Source organism: Typopeltis vanoorti, chromosome 4 (assembly GCF_054136105.1).
Source record: "Typopeltis vanoorti isolate ZY-2024b chromosome 4, IOZ_Tvanoo_1.0, whole genome shotgun sequence".
NCBI lineage: Eukaryota > Metazoa > Arthropoda > Arachnida > Uropygi > Thelyphonidae > Typopeltis > Typopeltis vanoorti.
In genome coordinates this window covers 24,817,370-24,840,239 of record NC_143552.1, presented here as the reverse complement: position 1 = coordinate 24,840,239, position 22,870 = coordinate 24,817,370, and the positions used below count along the sequence as shown (strand labels likewise).

Here is a 22,870-nt window from a genome sequence, read left to right as displayed (position 1 = left end):
CATTTCTATGGAAATGACTAGTGTCTCTTTCAGCAAGACAATGCTCCATGTCATAAAGCTGCTGCAACTGTGTGGTTTATGGACATGAATGTCACCACACTTGACTGGCCTCCACAGAGCCCTGATCACAACTGTATTGAGCATTTGTGGAAGGAACTGGAGCAGAAGATGAGATCAAGGGATGCATACCCACACAACAGTTCAGGACCTCATTACATGCCTACAGGAAAAATGGTCTAAAACTTCCATTGATTGCTATCACATGCTTGTCGAAAGTATGCCCTGTAGGATTGCTACAGTCATCGCAGCGAAAGGAGGTCCTACATCTTATTAAGGTGAGCAACATGGCTATGTGTTCCTCACACTATGGTGTCCATTGACTTCTTTTCAAGCAGTGTATATACAGGAATATTAAAGGGAAACTAAATCATACTGTAGACAAACTACTAAAAGAACAAAATTAATTATAATGAAGCCAATCTTACATACACTCAATTTATACTCTAAAATTATTAATTGAAAAGAGAATCTCAAAAAGAAACATGTGGCCTTCATTGATTGTGTAAAAGACATTGACAAAAATTATTTAAAATGTTAACCAATCTAAATAAAGCCAGTTCTTACAGTCTATTTAAGAAATATAGCAGGAAATAAAATAGCAGTGAAATTAGAACAAATATCAGATGGAAAGACATGAAGAAGAGTAGGGAAAGGATGTACCCTATCACATTCTACTCTAATATATACAAAAACAAAATTATAACAATCTGGAAATTATAAAAATCTGGAAATCATAACCCATTTGGTAATCAAATAAACCCACAAATAAAGATATATACACTATTATTTGCAGATGATTGAATTGTATTAGTTACATCAGAAGAATCACAAAATGAAATTTCAGAACAATATAATATGAGAATATAAAAAGTAAAGACAAAAGTAATGGCCTTTCAATCAGGAAAAAGCCCCAATAAAAAGTAACATAGTGATATATAATAAAATATTAGAATAAGTAAATACTTTCAAATACCTAGGATGTGACATCGCATGAAGATGAAAAAGGCAGACATTAAAATATCAAATTTTGTTAAAGTAAGTGGCATTAAAAACAATACATTTAAGCCATCCCTGATACAAAAACACATCACTTATTTTGCTAATATTTTGTTCTCCCATTCTTTTTAAGTGACCATACTACCTGAGATTAGCTCTGCTAACACATTCCTGGATGCTGACATTAAGTTCTTTCCTAATATCCTCGTTTTTAATATCTTATTGCCATTGATGCTATGTGTTCATGCCCCTAATCTTTCTCAGGACTCTCATATCTGCCGTCTCAGGTCTTTGGTGCAGTGTTTTACCTCTGACCCAGCTCTCAGATCCATAAGTTAAAATTGGCTTGAATACTGTCTTGTATACAGCTAATTTCTCTCTTATTCCATATAAATTTATTTGGTTGACTTCCTACCATACCAGCTTTGTTGATTCTGTTGTCTATTCCCATATTTATTTTACCATCTTCACTAAAAATCGTGTCTAAGTAGCTGTAATGTTTTACTTGTTCTATAGGTTATCCATTCACAATGCAGTTGATATTTTCAATGTTTCTGCCTATTTTCATTGTCTTTGTAATGCTGACTTTCATACCATATCTATTACAACAGTTATTCACTTTAGTCAGGGAATCTTGCAGACTTGTTGCAGATTTATTTAGAAGTATAGCATCATCTGCATAAAGCAAAGAGCTGAGATTAACATCTCCAATTTTGATATCAGGTTTAATACCACTTTCCTTCAAAATGTGATCCATATAGATAATGAATAACAGAGGGGATAATGTACATCCTTGTCTGACACCAGATTTAACATTAAACCACCTTCATGTACTTCCTTCAATTCTAACTGCTGACTTACAACTCAAATAAATAAGTATTGCTTGATATAATGCCCCATTGACACCATATAACTGTAGAGTTTCGAACAGCTTCTCTCTTGGCATCTTGTCATATGCCTTTTCCAGATCTACAAAACTTAAATACAGATCTCTGTTATATTCCCATGATTTCTCAAATATCTGTTGTTAAGTGAAAATCTGATCCTGAAAGCCTCTATTTGGCCTGAATCCAGCTTGTTCTTCACCAAGCTTCTCTTCCACAATCCTTCTTAACCGTTTCTAAAGTATGCTTGCATATATCTTACCAGGAACACCTCTGCAATTCTCACATTCAGTTTTATTTCCCTTTTTATATATGGGTACTATGAGAGCTCTACTCCAATCATCTGGAATTCGTCCATCTGTCCAGGCCTTCTGAACCATGCAGTGCAGCCACTGTAAGACTTTTATACCTCCATACTTGAGCATTTCTGGTCGAATAGCATCTACTCCTGCTGCCTTTCCACATTTCAGGCTTTTGATGGCTTTTTCTACTTCAAGTATGGATATGTAATTCTTGACTGCATGCCTGGTCAGTGTTTTTTACCACTGTGCTGTCATCACTGCTTGTTTCATTTAGCAATTTTTTTGAGTAATTACTCCAAACTGCAAGGATATCTTTTTCTCCTGTTTTCATATCACCTTTATCATCTCTAATTCCTTTTACAGCATCTTTCCTCCATTTCTGACCTTCTTCAACAACCTCCAGAATATTTTGCCACCTTCTTGATATTTATTTTCTATGTTCTTACCAAAGTCTTCCCATGACTTTTGTTTAGCTAGTTTTACACATTGTTTAGCTTTCTTACTTTTGTCTCTGTATTCTCTAAGAGCACAAGCTGACTTATTCACCAGCAACTTTCGATATGCTTTCTTCTTTTCCTTCACTGCCTCTTTAACTTCCTGTGTCCACCATGGAGTTCTGATTTTTCTATCCTTGCAGACAACCTCACCACATGCCTCTCTGGCTGAATTGACCAATGTTTTCTTCAGGACTTGCACTGAATCAATCTCCAAGGTTTGGTTGCTGTTGCCAAACTCTTTCATTTTTTCTTCAATCATGTTTGCATATTTTAGTCTACAGTTCACATCTGAGAGCTGCTCAACTTTTATTTGTTTTAAAACTTTCTTACATGTTCTTTTTTTCAATATGAAATTCAATTTTATCATGCTCAAGACTTGGTGATCACTTCCAATTTCAAATCCTCTGTATGCTAATATAATATTGCCAATATTAATGTTGCCCTTTTCTTTGTCTAGCTTATAACCTGTAAAACTGTGAGCACTAAATTAATTTGATTTAATTCTGCTCAGTTACAAAAATCCATTGCTGTTTGCATGAGTTCAAGTGACTGTACTGTCTAGACAGTAGACACTAAACAAACATGCCTCTGCAACTGACAACGATGTCAGAATCAGTGTTCACCCTTACAATACTAATTAGAGCATATTAAGTTGGAATGGATTAGCATAATATTACAGTGGAAACGTTAGAAAATTAGTAAATAAAATAAGTGAGAAATAAGATTTATCACATAACTCATTTTTATAATATGTTTAAAAATTATTCACTGTAAATTAGAAATCATGAAAGGAAGAATTTTGCACTTACTGTTACTAGGCATGTGCATGCACAAACACAGCTTAGAGGAACATTGCTCTCAGTGATACTAGCTTTGTTAATTCTACAGTCAACTTTGTGCAGCAAACACCATCATAACAAACTACTGAAAAGATCCAACCAAAGCTCCAAGGATACAAAATGTTGTGTTAAAAAAATTCACTAGTGCAAAATATCTACCACAACAAATTATTCAAATAGTCCTACTGGTCTACTATAGTGAGACTGTATTATCTATTTCCATTTTTAATTTGCCATCTTCACTCAAAAATATATCAAAATAGTTTAAATGTTTTACGTGTCCTACTGTTCTCCCCATCCCCATCAAGGATGGGGCTAATATTTTCAACATTCCTGCATATTTTCATGCCAAACTTATCATAGCTGTTGTTCAATTTAGTTAAGGAATCCTGCAGACTTGCACTAGATTTAGAAATATATAACATCTGTGTCAATTAATGAGCCGAAATTAACATAACTAAATTTGAAATCTGGCTTTATGACACTTTCCTTCATAATATTATTCATAAGAATGATGAATAACATTGGAGATAGTGTGCATCCTTGTCTTACACCTGATTTTACAAACTACTCTTATATCTCCTTCAATTATAACTGCTAACTTACAACTTGCATATGAAGTATACATTATTCGATATAACATCCCATTTACATCACATCAAGTTTTTGAACAGGAAAGATTAGCAAAATAAGGATTCTTTGCAAAGCTGACAGGAAAAAGACCCAGAGGAAGACCAAAATCTAGATGGATAGATAGATACAGTAAAAACTGCCTTAGAAGACAGAAATAAAAGATCCAACAATATTGGAGTATAAATATATGACGCATTAATTTGGAGTAAAAATTGTTGATTGGAAGACAGTATAGTTTGTCCACAGATGTGAGAACCTCAACACTTCTGCGCATGGCAGAAGGAGGATCCATTCCAATAAAAGGATAATTAATCCGATTCATTGGATGAGTTTATTATTACACATTGGAAAATTAGCTTTTCTTTTATGAACATTCTAGATTTTAAAGTGGTAACTATTTTGCTTGTATAATAGTTATTAGTAAGTGGGGTGCACAATAATAATAAGCACATGATTTCGCATGCTGATGACGAAATTGCACATCCCTTACTGCTTTCTACCCTTCAACATGAACTGACTCTTCTTGGTACTTTACCAGCTACGGTTATGTCAATGGGCAGACTATAACGATGGAACTTTTCATGTAGTAATATATTATCCTGTAAACCTCCTGAGGGCACATATCGAATTTGATGATAAAAAACACTTTTGACAAGAAAAACTCAAATGTACTAAAAAAGCAGCTTAACTATAAACTTATTAAAGCCATTCTCCAAATTATATGAGAAAACAGTAACAAACAGAGGCAAGAACAGAACTAGAACATTTGAAGTAACAGCAGGACTCAAGACAAGGATGTCCCCCATCATCAATATTTGAAATATACAGGATATGAATGAAATAAAAAATGGATGACAACACAGAAATCCAAATAGAAAAAAGATTTCATTTTAGATACCTTATTCTTTGCTAATGACCATGAGACACTTTGAAGTAACTGAAGATTATTATAAAATGCTTTATATAAAACTGAACTGAATAATAAAATAACACCAAGTTCTCAAGAAAATAACTTGTTCAATTATTTTTATTATTTGAGCTATACAATTAATGACAATGAAGATTTAGACATTTCCAACAAAATAAACATCTCTAAAGTAAATGGAATAATAAAAACATTAGAACTAGCAATATGCAGCAATAAAAGTAGATTAAGAAAATAATATTTCATCAAAACCAACATTATTATAAGGAAGTGAAGGATGGACAACTAGAGAGAGATAAAAAGAATCACTTGAGCAAAAACAGTAAGTCATACAAGACAAACAAAAAAGTGAAATGAAGACATACTGAAACTGGACACCAATAATGGAAACAGAAATAAATGGATAGAACATCTTGAATGAATGCCATATAAAAGAGTACCCAGAAAGATGAATTAGAGACCAATAAAGGAATGAGTAAACAAAAGTATACCAATGAAATTCTTGATCAAAACCAAAACAAACTGTATGGCCTAGATTATTGAAAGGGAGAAGACAATTAACAGTACTTATTTATACAGTGGACAAAATCATTGAAAAATAAAGTACACGGTCTTGTTACTGTTACAAATACTGTTACAACTTCCGCACACCCTCGTGCTGCCCACAGAACTGTGTGATCCCAATTTCATTAGTGGCACTGTGTGCAGTCAATATTCATGTGTTTTTCGATAGGGAGAGTTGTCTAGCTGTATGGGTTAATATACAGTGAGCAGATTATGAAACTGCGTAGATGAAATAGCACTTCCAAAGTCTGAGATGCAGCTACCTGTTATTTTCAACACACTAAAAACACTTGGGATCAGTAGGGTGTTTATGTCAGATTATTAACTGTTATAAAAATAAAGATGTATCTGACTGCCAAAAAACCAGTTGACTATGCTGTGTTAGGACACAACAGCTTGCAAGAGCTGTGAAGGCATGCTGCAACTACATCACTTTCTTTATCTTGTGAGAATGAAGAAAAATGACGTCACGAGAGATGAACGTTTCACAGAGAGCGATGTCATGTGCACTAAATGATGACCGGGGGGGGGGGGGGGGGGAAGCCTATCATCATTCTGCTGGACACTTCCTAACACCACAACTTATGTGGCAGAGAGTAATAAAATCAGAGGCACTTCTCTGGCAGTACTATGCTGAAAATAAAAGATACAGAGATATCTTCACAGATGAGAAGATTTTCACCATTGAAGGGCCATTTAATCCCTAAAATGATAGGGCATATGCCACGGATGGTCACACAGCACATGCCATAGTACCCAGGATCCAGAGAGGTCATCACCCCACATCAGTGATGTTTTGGTGGGGTGGGGAATGTATCAGGGAATATCTAAGTTACACTTCTGCGAGAAAGAGGTCAAAACCTCTGGAAAAGTGTATCAAGACACCATGCAGGAGTGATACGGCCCCTGAAACCTTGTTTGACAGTAGGCAGTGAACCTTCCAACAGGACTCAGCCACTGCACATAAGGTGAGGACCACACAATAGTTATTGGAGGCAAATGTGCCCAACCACATATCACCATCTGATTGACGGTCTGGAAGTCCTGATTTGAATTCATTGGACTTAAAATGGTCGAAGCTTGAGAGAGAGAGAGAGAGTAGCCTGCAATAAATGATGCTCACCGCAGAATCTCCAGCCTGAAGTTTGATTTGGAGTGAGCAGTGGCAGCATTTCTGTTGGAATGTTGTGCATGCCACTATCAATATGTGGCTTCACAGACTTTGGGGACATTTCGAACACTGATTGCCGCTATATGCATATTATACGAGGGTGGTTTGAAAAGTTCTTGGCCTAACAATGAAAAAACGAATTTATAATTACCATTTCTCTCAAAACTGCTTAAAGTTGTACACTACCAAGTACATTATCATGTGAATGATGTTTTAGCAAATGAATCTAATAAAACAGAAATTGAAGCCATCAACAAATCTCTCCACCTGAATTATATATTTTATGATACTTATGAATGGTCCTCTCCACAGGACTTTATTCAAGAAAAGACTGCAGGACATATGATGCCCTTATGTAAATGAACAGTAGGTATTAGTGGCATGCATTTTAAACTCACATTGAAAGGAAAGGATATTTCTTTATAATTTAGTGTAATGTGTAGTAAGAATTAAATAATGTATTACTTTATTTTGTCATCACAACATTTAGTTTTTGTAAACATCACTTACGAGGATGGTATGAAAAGTTCTCGGCCTAACACTGAAAAAAAGAAGTTATAAATTCAAAATGATTTTTATTTTTCAACATAATCTCACTTAAGACTAATACATTTATTCCAGTGATGCTCCAGCACCATTATCCTGTCCCTGTAGTGGTTCTCAGTAAGATCTGCAAAATACCCATCTACAGTTGCAATAACCTCTTGATTCGAAGAAAAATGATGACCAGCGAGGAAGAGTTTTAGTTTTGGGAACAGAAGTCAGAAGGAGCCAAATCTGGGGAATAGGGTGGATGTTCCAACAATTTATAGTGCAGATCCCTTAATTTTCCCATTGCCAAACACCTTTGTGAGCAGGTGCATTGTCCCAATGAAAGATGATTTTCTCAGGTCTTTTCTCATGAATTTTTTCGTCTAGTATGGTTAAAAGATCGGAATAATATTCCCCGGTTATTGTGTTATCCTTTTCAAGATAATTAATAAACAAAATGCCTTTAGTATCCCAAAACACCGATGCATTACCTTTCCTAGATGGAACCGACTGTCTTCTTTGGTGCTGAATAACCGGCTTCTGTCCACTGTCTTGACTGCTGTTTGGATTCTGGTGTGTAATGGTGAATCCAAGTCTCAGCCATAGTAATAAATTGACGTACAAAATCAGTTTTATTCTTGTTAAAACACTCCAAGCACTGTTCAGATAACTTCATGTGAGTGCATTTTTGATCTGCTGTGAACAAATACAGCACCCATCTTACGCAAAGCTTTTTCATTTGTAATTATTCATGCAAAATATATCTTACACGTTCTTCTGAAATGCCTATAGTCTCAGCAATTTCATGCACTCTTGACTCACCAGTCAATCCAATACCATATAATGCACTTGATCAATGATTTCTGGTGGTGTTACACTTTTTGGATGTCCTTCAAGATTGGCATGGCCACGTTTAAACTCGGCAGTCCATTTCTTAATTGTCGAAAACAAAGGAGAAGAGTGCCCATAAACGGTTATGAAATTCGAATGAATTTATTTTGGCATTAAACCTTCTTTTACAAAGAGCTTTTTTAACCTCATGATACTCAATTTTATCTATTTCAAAGAATACAGACAATACTTTTGCTTCAGATAGCTGTTTAAAAAACTACTTGATAGAATGACTAAAATTAACACACGCAAACCACAGTAGTAGGTTTTTATTACGTAAATATTTTGTCCTAGGTATCTTAAGACATCAATCAGTACAGTAGAACAATACTAGGAATGACACAAAGGATAGGGTGCATAAGTACAATGGAATCCAAATTGCGTGCAGTGGCGCATTGCAGCCTGAACTTAAATTAGATTAAATTGAATTAAAATTAAATTACAGTTAACTTATTTTTACACAATTTTTTATGACAATTTCTACTTTCCCCTACTTCACAGACCAAATCTAAACCGCAATGATGTTCTCGCCATCCCTAAAGTATGGGAAATTGTCAAACAAAATTGTGTAAAAATAACTTAACTGTAATTTAATTTAAATTTAATTTAATTCAATTTAATCTAATTTAAGTTCAGGCCGCAACGCGCCACTGCACACAATTTAGATTCCATTGTACGTATGCACTCTATCCTTTGTGTCATTCCTAGTTTTGTTCTACTGTACTGATGATGTCCTAAGATACCTAGGACGAAATATTTACGTAATAAGAAACCTATTACTGTGGTTCACATGTGTTAATTTTAGTCATGAATTCTTCACAGGTTTTTCTATATAATCAAATACTTGATAGAATGACTTGCAATTTCACATGGATGCTTATGACAGATGTACCAACGTAGAAAAAAAAAAAAATCTTGCTGATAGTGTTGCCATCTATGGTCGAGGACAAGAACTTTTCAGACCACCCTCGTATATGTTATTTGTATATGCTGAAAGCTGTAAATGATGTACTTATAGAGTAAAGATTTATGCACTGTTCAAGTTGTAACAGTATTTATGGCTAGAGTAGGTACATACAGAGTATATTTTTTGATATCCAAAGTATGTTTTGCATTACTAAAAGGAAAAAAATTATGTTTGTTTAGAGAGTTGGAAGTATGCTTTTTCAGAGATGGAAGAAATTTGTTAACATACAAAAGAAATAAACTGTATTGATTAAATTAAACTGTAATGTGATGCAGTAGTATAATGCTTGTGGATTACATCAAATTCACAAGCATTGTATTATTTAGTTACAAACATGAAAGCTTAATGAGTTTATCTAAAAACAAGATATTTACATTTGTTTGTAGCATGCGAGTCATCATCACTGCAATCAGTTACAGTATGGGTAGAGTCAAATGTAACGATATACTGGCAGAAATAGAAACATATCCAAAAAATTTCATGCTACTAAGAAGAGAAATGAAGCATTAAAGAGCATGCAAATCAGTTTAACACAAGTTAAAGAGCCAAAGGCAAATTCAAGGAGCAGTAATAGAACAATTAACCTTTTATGATTATTCTAAAAACCGAATGTATCTGTTTCAATAAATTCTGACAAAAAGCATCTGAAAATGCCTTTCTTTCTCTCTCTCCCCTCCCAAATTAAAACAGTTGCATTTACTTTATGTCGTAGTTAGAAAAATCTACAAAATCATCCATCATCTATTGCATCAGTGGCTAATCCCATTTCTTTGAAATTAGTATACACAAAATTTTGTCAGTAAACATTACAGTCAAGAACATCAAAGAAATTTATTATAATCCACGTTTCTGTGAAAGAGTGTAACAAAACTGTCTGGGAATGAGAAAGAAATCAATTTACAACTTTCGCTACAGAAATGTTCTGGTCAAATGTCCTAACATCAATGCATACAATACCAAAAGAATTTCAATACAACAAATCTTCCACTGATAACCCTTTGGTCCTTACAAGTTTTCTATAGTGAAGGTCAATTGGGTAAACAAGATTAATTGCATTCTTAATTGTAATATTAATATTATCCACTCCATGAAATTAAGTACTCAATGTGGGATGTCTGCTTAACTTTCACTTTGCAAACAAACAGAATGTAGATTGGGATCTCATTGTAGCATGGCTTTACATGACAATGATTTTCACTGTCTGGCATGAGAGAACACCTGTGAGACATGGCAAAATATCAAATTCAACTGCAAAGTAGGATATTTATTCTACTTGCTAATATAAACACCTACTTTTGGCAGTAGCAGAGTTCTGCTCGACTAAATATGAGCCAGTCATATGATGAATCTGAAACTGGGAAACTGTAACTTCTTTAGGACGTTTAGCATATGTATCACTGCAACTAGGTTTAACATCAGATTCATTAGGCTCCCCATTACTTGCAAGCATCTGTAGGAAAAATTGAAGAAACTATATTAATTTATAAATTTATCTGTCTAGTGGTTTGTAGATAAACTTCAAGTTTAATGCCAAAAAGTTATGCTGATAATTAAAACACAAACTATAAGCAAATTTAATCAAAGAATTAGTGTGGAATAGTATATATACATAGTATCTATGTATATAATTAAAGTTCATTAATGATTTTAACCAATATCAAGTGTTAAGAAATGATTCTTCAGCACTTACTCATCATCATCATGGCTTTTAACAGGCACTAAAGCATCCATGGCCTTCCAAGTATCTTGGACTTCTCAACCATAATATGAAGATAAGACGGTTATCCCTTTGCTTTTAAGTATTCTTGTCTGTAAATTGTTCTACTGGCTGGTTTGCGTGTTCTGGGGGACAAAAAAAAACAAAGTTTCCAGGTGAAAAAATCCCCTACCTCTGTATGAAACTGGCTAACTCACCTTTAGTCGAAAGAGACCAGATAAAGGTTCCTCGTATCATGGACAGGAATTGAATCAAGGTCTTTCCGACCAAAGGGCTGTATTTATACTGACTATGGAGGCTCTTCAGCACTTACTACAGTCACTAATTTGACTCTTACTGAAAGACTCACTAAGACCAAAATTTGCCTTCCTTAACTTTCCATGTAGAACATATTTCATCTGTTCTACATGATACTCCAGAACTCTTGTTCCTAGACGTAAGAGGCAGCAGTGGTACAAAAGTAATGCATCCTGTTTTAAAATTGGAATAACATAAGTAGACATAATACTAGAAATAAAAGAAAGATGACATGATAAATAACTTAATCTTTAATCTTAGAATTTTCATTTATGTGCTAAAGACATCTTCAAGATGAAGATGTCTTTATTAACCATACTTGATGACTAAATAAATAACCAAATATTAACCATACTTGATGAGTCTGGTGTTAATATTAACCAGACTCATCAAGTATGGGTTTGAGCTCATAATTAGGTTTAATGGAATAAATACAGCATAGAGAAATAATTGAACATGTTTAATTGTTCTGATACTTTGCCATAAAGACATCTTCAGGGATATGATATAAAAACTGTAATAACATAAAAAACACACAAAACAAGTGGAAGAATTTACACAAGGAGTCCTATGAAAGGCATCCTCTATAGATGCTGTTGGCTAGCCTTGGCTGTTGGGCACAGAGTCTAAGAATTAAGGTTTCCAAAATCTTTAACAACTATATTTAAATAAACATAGTTGTGTTAAACTCCCCAGAAAAAATTCACACTTTTTATCAGTAATGCAAGACCATTTATTATTATTTTTTTTTTCATTAAACAAATTTGGGGGACCAAACAATTTCTTTTCTGTTACTATAAACTTCTTGTAGATAGGCTTATATGTTGGTAACACATGACTATTGATAGTAACATAACAAAATAGTCATTTTACTATAAACAAACAGAAAAGAAACTCATTTTTTTTCTTCTTTCTGTCACTATAAGCAAACAAGAGTGAGCCTGTGTACTCAGTGGTAGTAGTGTTTCCACTCTTCAGCACTAAACCACCTGAAGAAAGAGTGTCACTGACTAGAGGAACTTTTTCTAAGCATTTTTTTGACCGGTTCCCGTATTAGTCGATCTCTGGCATGGGCAAGTGGGTCGTTTCTCCCGGAAACTCAGGTTTTCCGTCCTGTAAACTCAAGAAAACTGACAGTAGAACCCACACTATTTTCAGACATTAAAAATATTGTGATAGGGTCAGGTACCGCAGTGAAGAAACAGCATGCAGCATAATTAGTGATAGCCTTGGGCCAGCTATCTCTGATTTTCTTCTTCAAGTGTCATCCTCATTCAAGGAGGAGGTTGGCAACCATGTCACAGAACTTTTTTTCTTTCTTTTGCTGCTCTGGAACATTTATGGTAATTCTAGCCACTCTAGTCCTTAATGTCTTCAAACCAAATTCAAACCAACCTCTCCCTCTTTTTCCATCCAGTTTCCCTTCTAATATTAATTTCTGAATGCCTTCTTGTCTAGTTAGATTTCCAAAATATTTAAGTTTTGTTCTTTAATTATTTTCATTAATATTCTTTTCATTTTTGCTTTCTTTAAAAGATCTTCATTTTCACTATCAATGAAAATTCATTCAATTTTCTACATTTCGAAATGTAGACCATTTCGAAATGGTCTACATTTCGAAAACTTATAATTTTTTCTCTCCTCCTTTATTTAGAGTCTAAGTTTCACTGTTGTAGAGAAGGCTTGACCAGATATAGCATTTTATTAATCTTCTTCTTGTGTCTATGTTAATGTCTCTGGATGTTAGAACAGTTTTCATATCAATAAAGGCTTTTCTTGCTATCTCTATTCTTCTTTTTATTTCTTTAAGGGAATTTCCACTGTCTGTAAACATTTGTCCAAAATATATAAAAGACAACCTGTTCAATTTTCTTTTGGTTAACAGTTATGTTTAGTTTCTTATTTATTGATTCTTTTGATATAATCATGCACTTTGTTTTCTTTAGGTTAATAATTAGTCCTATGTCTAAGCTTCTGTTGTAAATTTCTGTGACTAAGTTTGAAGATCATCTTCAGCTATAAGGAGTGTGTCATCTGCATACCTAAAGTTGTTGACGGTCCTACCTCCCACTTTTACACCCTTCAATTCTGCAATATCTTTAAAAACTTGCTCACTATATATGTTATACAGTAAGGGTGATAAGACACATCCTTGTCTTACTCCTTTTTTTGATTTCAAAGTGTTGTCATAATATGCATTTTTATATCTTATTGAGGCCATTTGATTCCAGTATATATTTGTAATTATGCATAATCTTTTCCTTTTAACTCATTATTCTGTAGGTTATGCATTAATTTCTTGTGATCTATTGAATCAAATGCTTGGTGTAATTAATAAAACAAAGATATGCTAATAAACACAAAAACTTATTCTGCTTATAAGACCATCGGTTTAATACACATATGTACAAGAACGCCAACTAGTTTTGCAAGCATACTGTCTAGCTTTGTCAAGGCTAAAAAAGCTAGAAAAAAATAATAATAAATGCAAAAAACGAAAGAATACAGTAACCGTTTTACAACAATTAGGCAACCAAATTTGACAGCTTGCAAGACAATGTATGCATGTAGCAAGATGCTTCAGTCATTATTGTGAAAACGCGTTGCATAGTTTTTAGCGTACTGTAGTTCCGCTACACTTAATGAATTAATAAGATTTTTCCATGTATCTTTCAATACTGCTCCTTGATTTCTGTTCAGGTTATTTCCTGTTCATAGGACCACTGCTGCTTCTTTGAATATTTGGCATCTGTAATCATCCTCTATATATGGCATTGAGCTGTTTTCCCAATCTATTGCGCGGTTAAAAGTTGAGAAGTGATGCGCCAAAGTTTCTTGAATTTCAGGCTTCTTGAACTTCGGCCTATGTAGGAAAGTCCAGAAGTACATGATATTCTATAAACACCTGCATATTTGAAAAATGGAATGCTGTCTTTAGGGGATCTTAAAAACTATCTAATGGTTGTAGTCGGTTTAAACACAACTCTGATGTTGTAATGCTTCAAAATTCTAGCTATTTTAGTGGAGACTGAACCAACATAGGGGATGACTACGGATGAAATGTACTGAGTAGCTATCCTTTGTTGTTGTTGGAAGTTATTTTTATAAAGCAATTTGTTGATTATGTTTGGAGGATAACCATTTTGAGATATTTAAGAAAGTTCTGCACGTACATCTCCTTCGTCTGTAACTATGTTTTGGGCTCTATTTTGTAACATATGGATGATGCTGTATTTTTGTATGATGATGATGATTGAAAGTAAAATGCAGATACCGTCTAGTATCTGTTGGTTTTTTTATATATAGTAAGTTTAATATTATCATTCCCTTGTCTTTTGACCCGTATATCTAAAAAAAGGTAGTTGTTGATTGTTTTAAATTCTAAAGTAAATTTGATTTTGTTGTGAAACGAGTTGATTTTATTTAAGAACACATGTAAGCTTTCTATTTTTTCTTTCCAAATGATAAAAAACATCATTTACATATCTTGACCAGACTGATGGTTTTGGAACAATGTTGGCTAGAATTTCATTTTCTAATTTCTCCATGAACAAGTCCACACATGGTGGTGACAGGGGGGGCTGCCCATGGCTAGACCTAATTGTTGATAAACTTTAAAGTTGATTTGACTTTAAAGAAATTGGACTTCAGGTAGTGACTGAAAAGTTGTGTGATATCCCTAGGAAAGAGATCTTTTATAATGTTTGACCTCCTCAACTGGAACGTTCGTAAATAAGGAGACCCCATCCAGACTGGCCATTATGTCTGTTTTTGATAGCTTGACGTTCTTGAGTTTCTCAACAAAGTGTTGAGAGTTCCTTGAATAAGACTCTGTCTGATTTTTCCTTTTAGTAGGTTGGCAAGGTGTTTGGCTAATAGGTATGTGGGGGAGAATCTGCCATCAACGATCGAACGAAGTGGAACTTCTTCTTTATGCACTTTGGGTGCACCATAAAGGCGAGGTGTTATAGGATGTGAAGATTTTAGTTTTCTTTTTAACTCTTCAGGCCAACTATTCATACTACGAATTAGAAGGTTTGTCTCGTTATGGTTAGTCATGGTTGGATCTTTGTTAAGTATTTTGCATGTGGAACGGTCCGATAGTAAATTATTGATCTTACTAATATAATCTCTGGAGTTTAAAATGTCTGTGGAGTTCCCTTTGTCTGCTTTAGTAATTATTATATCTTTGTTCCTTTGTAAGTTCCGAATTGCCTTTCTAAATTAGGGAGTGGTATTTAGTTTGGGTGGTTTTGCTGTGGCAAGGATGATTGTGCTTTGGAATCTAATAACATTAGATACTGCCTCCGGGAGAGGATAAAACTTCTTTCTCTTGGACCTTTTTCAATACCACAAATGAAGTCCATTTTTGGTATGTGGCTAGATATATGCTATATAATTACAAAGATATATGCTTTTCTGGTTATTGAGGCTTTTTTCACATAATGTTTTCAAATTGAAAATTCTCTCTCTTGGACCTTTGTCTTTTTGAAAACCTGATTGAGTGTCTTCTATTTTTATTGACAAAGTGCCTTTTATTGTTTCTAGGATTACTCTCAATAATAATTTTGTAACATGGATTGTTAAACTTATTAGTCTACATTCTGAACATTCAAAAGTTCTGGGAATTTTGGGAATAGTGACATAGATGGATTTCCTTAGTTCATCAGGGATGTATCCTGTATCATAGATGTTATCAAAAATAACCTTTAGGTCATTAATTGTGTTTTCATTTAATTTCTTTAACAATTCGATACGGATCTGAACAGGGCTTGGTGTTTTACCTGTTTTCATTCGACTTACAGCATATTCTATTTCTTCATATGTAATTGGTTCACCATCCATATTTTGTATATCTGGTGCATCTGTGCGATCAGAGTCAAACAGTTCTTTTCCATATTCTTTCCATCTTTTTATGATATTTTGTGTCTCTAGTTGCATTTTTCTATTTTAATCTTTTATACAAAGATTATGGTTGAAAATTTTCTTTTTATGTGTCAAAGCTTGGATTGACTTATGCATTTCTTTACTATTGTGTTTGTTGTCCAATTCCTTTATTTCTTTGCATTTTTCATTTAGCCACTTGTCTTTAGCCTTCCTGCATTCATTTTTTATAATTTTACTGAGTATTCTATACTGTTGTGTATTTATCTTTTTTCATCTTTCATTCTTAAGTTCTAATATTGATTCTGTCGTCCAGGGATTTTTCTTGTTGTATTTCATTTTTGGAATAATCTCATTAGCTGTCTCATATATTGCACTTCTAAAATTTGACCATCTGTTTTCAATTTCCCATGTTGCAAAGTATATTGTCTTCTGTTTTATATCCTACATGATCTAATTTTTTCCTAATTTCTGAGTTAAACACTATTATGTTGTCAGGTATATTCAGAGTTGTCAAGTCAAGTCTTACTCCCTATATGGGAATAAAAGGCATTAGGCATTTTTTTTTTTTTTAAATAAACAAACAGTGAAAACATTCAGTATATCAAGACTCTCAATTAAAAAACACCCTTAGGTCTACACAATTATATTAATGCATTTCTGAATTCTGACCAACATTGCCAGACAGAGCCCAGTGATGTCATATGTCAGGGCATCAATGCAGAAAACAATTTAAAAACATTTAGGTTAGAATCAATATATAGAAATATTTTTGAAAAATAAATAATTTTTTTCTCGATATTTCAAGATTCAAAGAAAGAAAGATTCCAGACGAATGAAAGACCTCAAAAACCATATTTCTATTCAAAAAAGGGAACAAGGAAGACATAAAAAACCTATCGTCCAATCTGTCTACTCTCTCACATATATAAAATCATGAACAGAGTAATATTGAACAGAATCCAAAACACCCTCGAAGACAATCCAGTAGAGAGCAGGCTGGATTCAGAAGAGGCTTCTCCACAATAGATCATTTCACAACTAACAGAAATATGCAGAGAATATCGAATCCATCTACGTTTCCTCTTTATTGATTTTAAAAAAGTATTTGATACCATAGAACACAATGCAGTCATCAGTGCCTTACTGGAAATAAATGTGGACCCTACTTAATCCACATGATGAAAGAAATTAAAAAAATCAGACCACACAAATAACCCTATTTGATCAACCTATAAATATAGATATAAAGAGAGGGGTCTGTCAAGGCGATGTGATCTCCCCAAATCTATTTAAAATACTTTAGAATACATTCTGAAAAAAATAGACCTAAACAAAGGAAAAAGCATAGATGGTAAAAAACTACAAATCCTCATGTTTGCCGATGATCTAGTACCGATATCCCACAACCCCAAATGACCTAGAAGAAATGGATGAAAAAATATACACAAACAGCAGAAAGATAGGCTTAGAAATGAATCTATAAAAAAACAAAATAGATCAAAAACATCTACACAAATAACAGTCACCTATGTATTGATAACATCCCTACAGAACAAGTTGACTCCTACAATTACGCAGGACAAACAATAAAAATTAATAACGATTTATCTGAAGAACTAACAAAAAGAAAGAAAGCTGCAAGGCTATCATTCAACAGACTAAAAGAAACATTTTTATTTTTCCAAATCTTGACATCTCTGCGAAGGCAAAACTATTTAATAATGACATTCTTCCATCAATCACATATGGATCAGAAACATGGAACACGACAAGAAAAGAAGAGACTCTCAGAATAACTCAGTGTGCAATAGAACGCAGGATTTGTAACATCAGCAAAATGGAAGATGTTAGAAACACGGAACTAAGAAAGATATCAGACATAAAAAGATGTGGCATACGAAAGCAAGATGAGATGAGCAGGTCACATATAGAATACTCAACTGGCAACCAAGAATAAAGAGAAAACCATGAAAATCACATACAAGATGAGAAGATCCACTAGTGAAATCTATGGGTATAACATGGAAGAGAGAGGGCTCAAAATCATTGGAGGACTATATTAAATAAGAGCAAAGAATACAAAGAACAAGGAAAAGTTGTTACTGCTTCTTTAAGCATGCAGATCACCTGAAATAGAAGCTATTTAATGATTAAGATGGAATGTCTTCTATCACTGTGGATTGATGATTGTAAGCAAAAACTCTTAGTACAAGGAATATTCAGGCAAAAGCTCTCAATAGTTTTACCTCATTGAAAGAGACCAAATTTCAAGAGGGATGTGAAAGTTTTACTGCAAGATTAGGATGGTTTGACCATTTTAAAATCAAGCTGAACTGCATAATGTAAGAATAAGTGGTGAATCTGCTAGTGCTGATAAAGATTCTGCAGCCAAGTTTCCTGAAGATTGCAAACGATAATTCAGGAGGGTGATTCTGATGATCATCAAATATTCAACGCTGACAACAGTCAGCGTTGAATATTTGATGATCACTTCAAGAAGCATATACCAACAAAAACTTTCCTAGCTAAAACGGAAGCATCTCAACCAGGAGACAAAGTATCTAAAGATCGCCTTATGCTTTTATTAGGAGGCAATGCAGAAAAAGACTTTAAACTCAAGCCTATTAGTTTATAGTGCGCAAAATCCAAGATCTAACATTATTGAAGAAATCAGCACAATTGGAAAAGAACTTGGATTTAATGAACTGGATAATGAGAAACTTGCTCAATTCCATTCAGAACAGTTATGAAGAAGATGAGTGCGAACAAGAAGAGGATGTTATGACTAAGAAATTAACTGTAGAAGAACTTGAGCTAGTCACATTGAGCATGCTAAGGAAATTTTATTTGATGCTGATCCTGATATGAAAAGAAGCTTCGAAGTCCACTGAAATCTCAATAAAACAATTGCCAGTTATTGCAAATTGTATGACAAGATGAAAAAGTCGAGAACTATTCAAACATCCAATTTTTTTTGTAAAAAAGTAGCCCAATCAAATGTTTAGCCATTAAATAAAAATTTAAGCAATTGATTTTTATTAACTTTGATGATTTTATCCTTTAATATATGTTTTTTTTTTCAAATTTACACTAACTGATGGATGAATTATAATTATTCCTATTGTTTATTGTATTTGCTTAATGCAATTTCACTTAGCACACATTAATTGGTGGATTAATTAATTGTGTTAAGCGAGGTTTCCTATATATATATATATATATATATATATATATTTTAATCCCTGAATATGGGTGTAATTAAATAAATTAGAAATGGTTATCAGAGCAAAAAAGTACTATCATAACAGTGACAAATGCAGTATGACAGATCTATTTATATTTAGACAGTAATGTTTTACAAGTTTCCTTATAAAGACATTTATAATAAATTATATAAATTCCTTATAAAGGAATTTGCTTTTATGAAGGATTTTAGACTTTATTCCACTGTGCTTAATAGTACAGCAAGACCAGATTGTTCAGATTCAAGATACTTGATGTTGGAGTTTTGTTCCTCATGACAGGCAAAAGCAATTCTACAGATTTTCCAAAATAAGACAAGCTACAGAAGTAAGGAGTCAGACACCAGGAAATTTAAGTAATGGAAACTTGTCATTCAGTGAGGGGAGGGGGATTTTTCTGATAGGACAAAATGTCACATTAGTACATTGTGTCCAAACTTTATGTTCTACAGATGATTTACCAGAAAGAATTATATTACATTAAATCAGTCTTCTTGTAAATGATCTCAGTAAAGCCTTTATTAACAAAGTTTGCAAAAGCTGTAGAATTCCCCTCTTCTGCTCAAAAAATTACACATTCTACTGCCTATGTTAAAGGAATATGTACTCAAAATTTTTGAAGCTTCTCAAGATTTATGTAGCATTTCATCCTATCAGAAACATCTCCACCTTTCTCTCTTTACCAAAAGAGAAGCTAGTTCTAATTAATTTTCCAGGTGTCGACCAGATTCCTTGTTCTTGTAGTTGTCTTATTTTGGAAAATCTAAAAGTATTTTTGTCCATCATGAAATCTAACATCAAGTATCTTGAGCATGAACAATCTGGCCTTACTGAACATGCCATCTCCATTTCGTTCAGAGTCATCTGGAATTTCATGGAAGATCTTGAAAGTAGAATTTTATCTCAAGTACACCCCAAAACCACAATATGATGGAGATATGTGCATGACATCTTCATTGTGTGGAATCGCAAAAAAAATGACTTATTTGAATTCCTAAATAAGATCAACTCCTTTCACTATTCAATCAAATTCACTCTGGACCTTGAAAAGGAAAAACAACTACCATTTCTGGATATCCTAATTAAGAAGCAAATAATGGTCATTTCAACCTCTCAGTTTATAGAAAACCCACGAATACAGGACGTTATTTACACTTCAGCTCCTCCCACCACATTTCTCAAAAACTCAGCATTGTAAACATGCTAAAGAAGAGAGCTGTTCGGATTACAACAGACCAAAAAGATCTCCAAGACGAATTGACACTGATATCCAACAACCTAATCTTGAATGGTTACCCCCGGAGACTTATTAACAAGATTCTGTTCTCTGATCCAGCACCAATTTTTATGTTGGAGGTTTAATGGATTTTTTACAACACTCAAAAAGAATTAAATTAGAATTTAATACTTCCTATATTTCGTCCTAGTCACTAGGACATCTACGGGGATTACAAAAACAATTAATGTAACATGCACACAAAAATTTACAATACTAAGCCCAACCACGTGGGTGACACTAAAGTCCTATCTAGGTGGCCTGGAATGTAAGGTGGGACCTCTGGTGATGAGTGTTTCCCAAATCTTCGGAAGCTTAATGCAACCGTATTTGTTAAGATTTGGTTGGTTTCTGAGAGCTGCTGCTGCTTCTAAGAAAAGTCTCTCTTTCTTGAATTTGCTGTGGTGGAGCATGGTGGTTTTCTTCCATGATACTCTGTGGGAGGTGTCCAAAACATGGTCAGCCAAGCCTGAATGGCCATAGTTGTGTTTAACGATGTATGACTTGTGTTCCTCCAGGCGGATGGATGCTGATCTGCCTGTCTGTCCAAAGTACGCAAGCTTACAGGAACAGGGTACTTTGTAAACTCCAGCAGAGAGAGAGGAGGGAGCTGATCTTTCGTAGAACGGATAATGGTAGCAAGTTTGCGGTAGGGCTTATATGTTGTGTGCAGGTTATACTTTTTTATTATCTTGGCTATTTTTTCCGAAGTGCCTCGGATGTAGGGTATGGCGATGGCATTTTTAAAATCTTGTTGACGAGACGGACGGGGAATGGGGGAGGAATTGATTATTTTTTTTTGATACTGTGTTCGCTGTAGCCATCAGAGAGGAAAGTTCTGTGTATGTGGTTAAGCTTGGTAGTGAGGGCGGTTCCAGTGGAACAAAGATTGTGGGCTCTCTTGGTAAGGGTTTTAATGATGCCATATTGTTGTGAGGGGTGGTGGTGGTGGGAGAGTTTGTGAATGTATCTGCCTGTGTGTGTGGGTTTTCTGTATACAGTGAAGGCAAGTGTATCATTAGGCAGGCGCGTGACTAAGGTGTCTAGGAAGGGTAAACAATTGTTCTTTTCCTTTTCCATAGTAAACTGGATTCTTGGATGTAGGCTATTGAGATGACCGAGGAAGGAGTCTAACGTGTCTGGGCCATGAGGCCAAATGGAGAACACATCATCTACATATCTTAGCCAGATAGAAGGTTTGAGTGGGGCTGAGTCTATGGCTCGTTTTGCGAAATCTTCCATATAGAAATTGGCAAGGGGGGGGGGGGGGTGAGAGGAGGGAACCCATGGCGGTTCCTTCTATCTGTTTGTAGATTTTGTTATTCCAAGAGAAATACCCAGAGTTGATGGCAAAGGAAAAGAGATCTAAGATGTCAGAGGGGAAAACGTTTTCTAAGAGAGATAAAGTGTCAGTTAAGGGAAAATTGGTAAACAAAGAGGAGATATCAAAGCTTACTAATGTCTGTATTGTTCAAGGTTAAATTTTCTGTGAGGGCTTTAAAGTGGGTCGAGTTTTTTATATAGGAAGCTGAATTTCTGGTGAGAGGGGACAGAGAGTTGGCCAGCTGTTTAGACAGTCTGTAACAAGGTACATTGGTGGCATCTACTATAGGTCTGAGTGGGGAATTGGGTTTGTGGATTTTTGGTGAATCGTATATTCGTGGGGGACGGGAGCAGAAAGGTTTAAGTTTTTTCATGACGTCAGGGGGCCAGGAGGTTACTTCTTTTAAGTAAGATACCCTTACCAAGAGAGCCCAAAATCTTTGTTCCAGTGAAACCGCCCTCACTACTGAGCTTAACCACATACACAGAACTTTCCTCTCCAATGGCTACAGCGAACACAGTATCGAAAAAATAATCAATTCCTCCCCCATTTCCCGTCCCTCTCGTCAACAAGATTTTAAAAATGCCATCACCATACCCAACATCCGAGGCACTTCGGAAAAAATAGCCAAGATACTAAAAAAGTATAACCTACACACAGCATATAAGCCCTACCGCAAACTTGCTACCCTTATCCGTTCTATGAAAGATCAGCTCCCTCCTCTCCCCCTCTGCTGGAGTTTACAAAGTACCCTGTTCCTGTAAGCTTGTGTACTTTGGACAGACAGGCAGATCAGCATCCATCCGCCTGGAGGAACACAAGTCGTACATCGTTAAACACAACTATGGCCATTCAGGCTTGGCTGAC

At 34.6% G+C, this 22,870-nt stretch overlaps 1 protein-coding gene across 2 annotated transcripts in view; it reads right to left on the bottom strand.

Annotated features, from left to right (window-relative positions):
* LOC150107168 (uncharacterized) overlaps nt 1-22,870 on the bottom strand; it is a 246,019-nt gene that overhangs the window by 84,568 nt on the left and 138,581 nt on the right. Inside the window, exon 4 of one of the 2 annotated variants that reach the window (XM_090391690.1) lies at nt 10,554-10,731. In XM_090391690.1, the coding sequence (XP_090247816.1) occupies nt 10,554-10,731 (178 nt within the window). The remainder of the gene's footprint in view (nt 1-10,553; nt 10,732-22,870) is intronic. The other variant, XM_090391691.1, reaches the window with a different exon arrangement.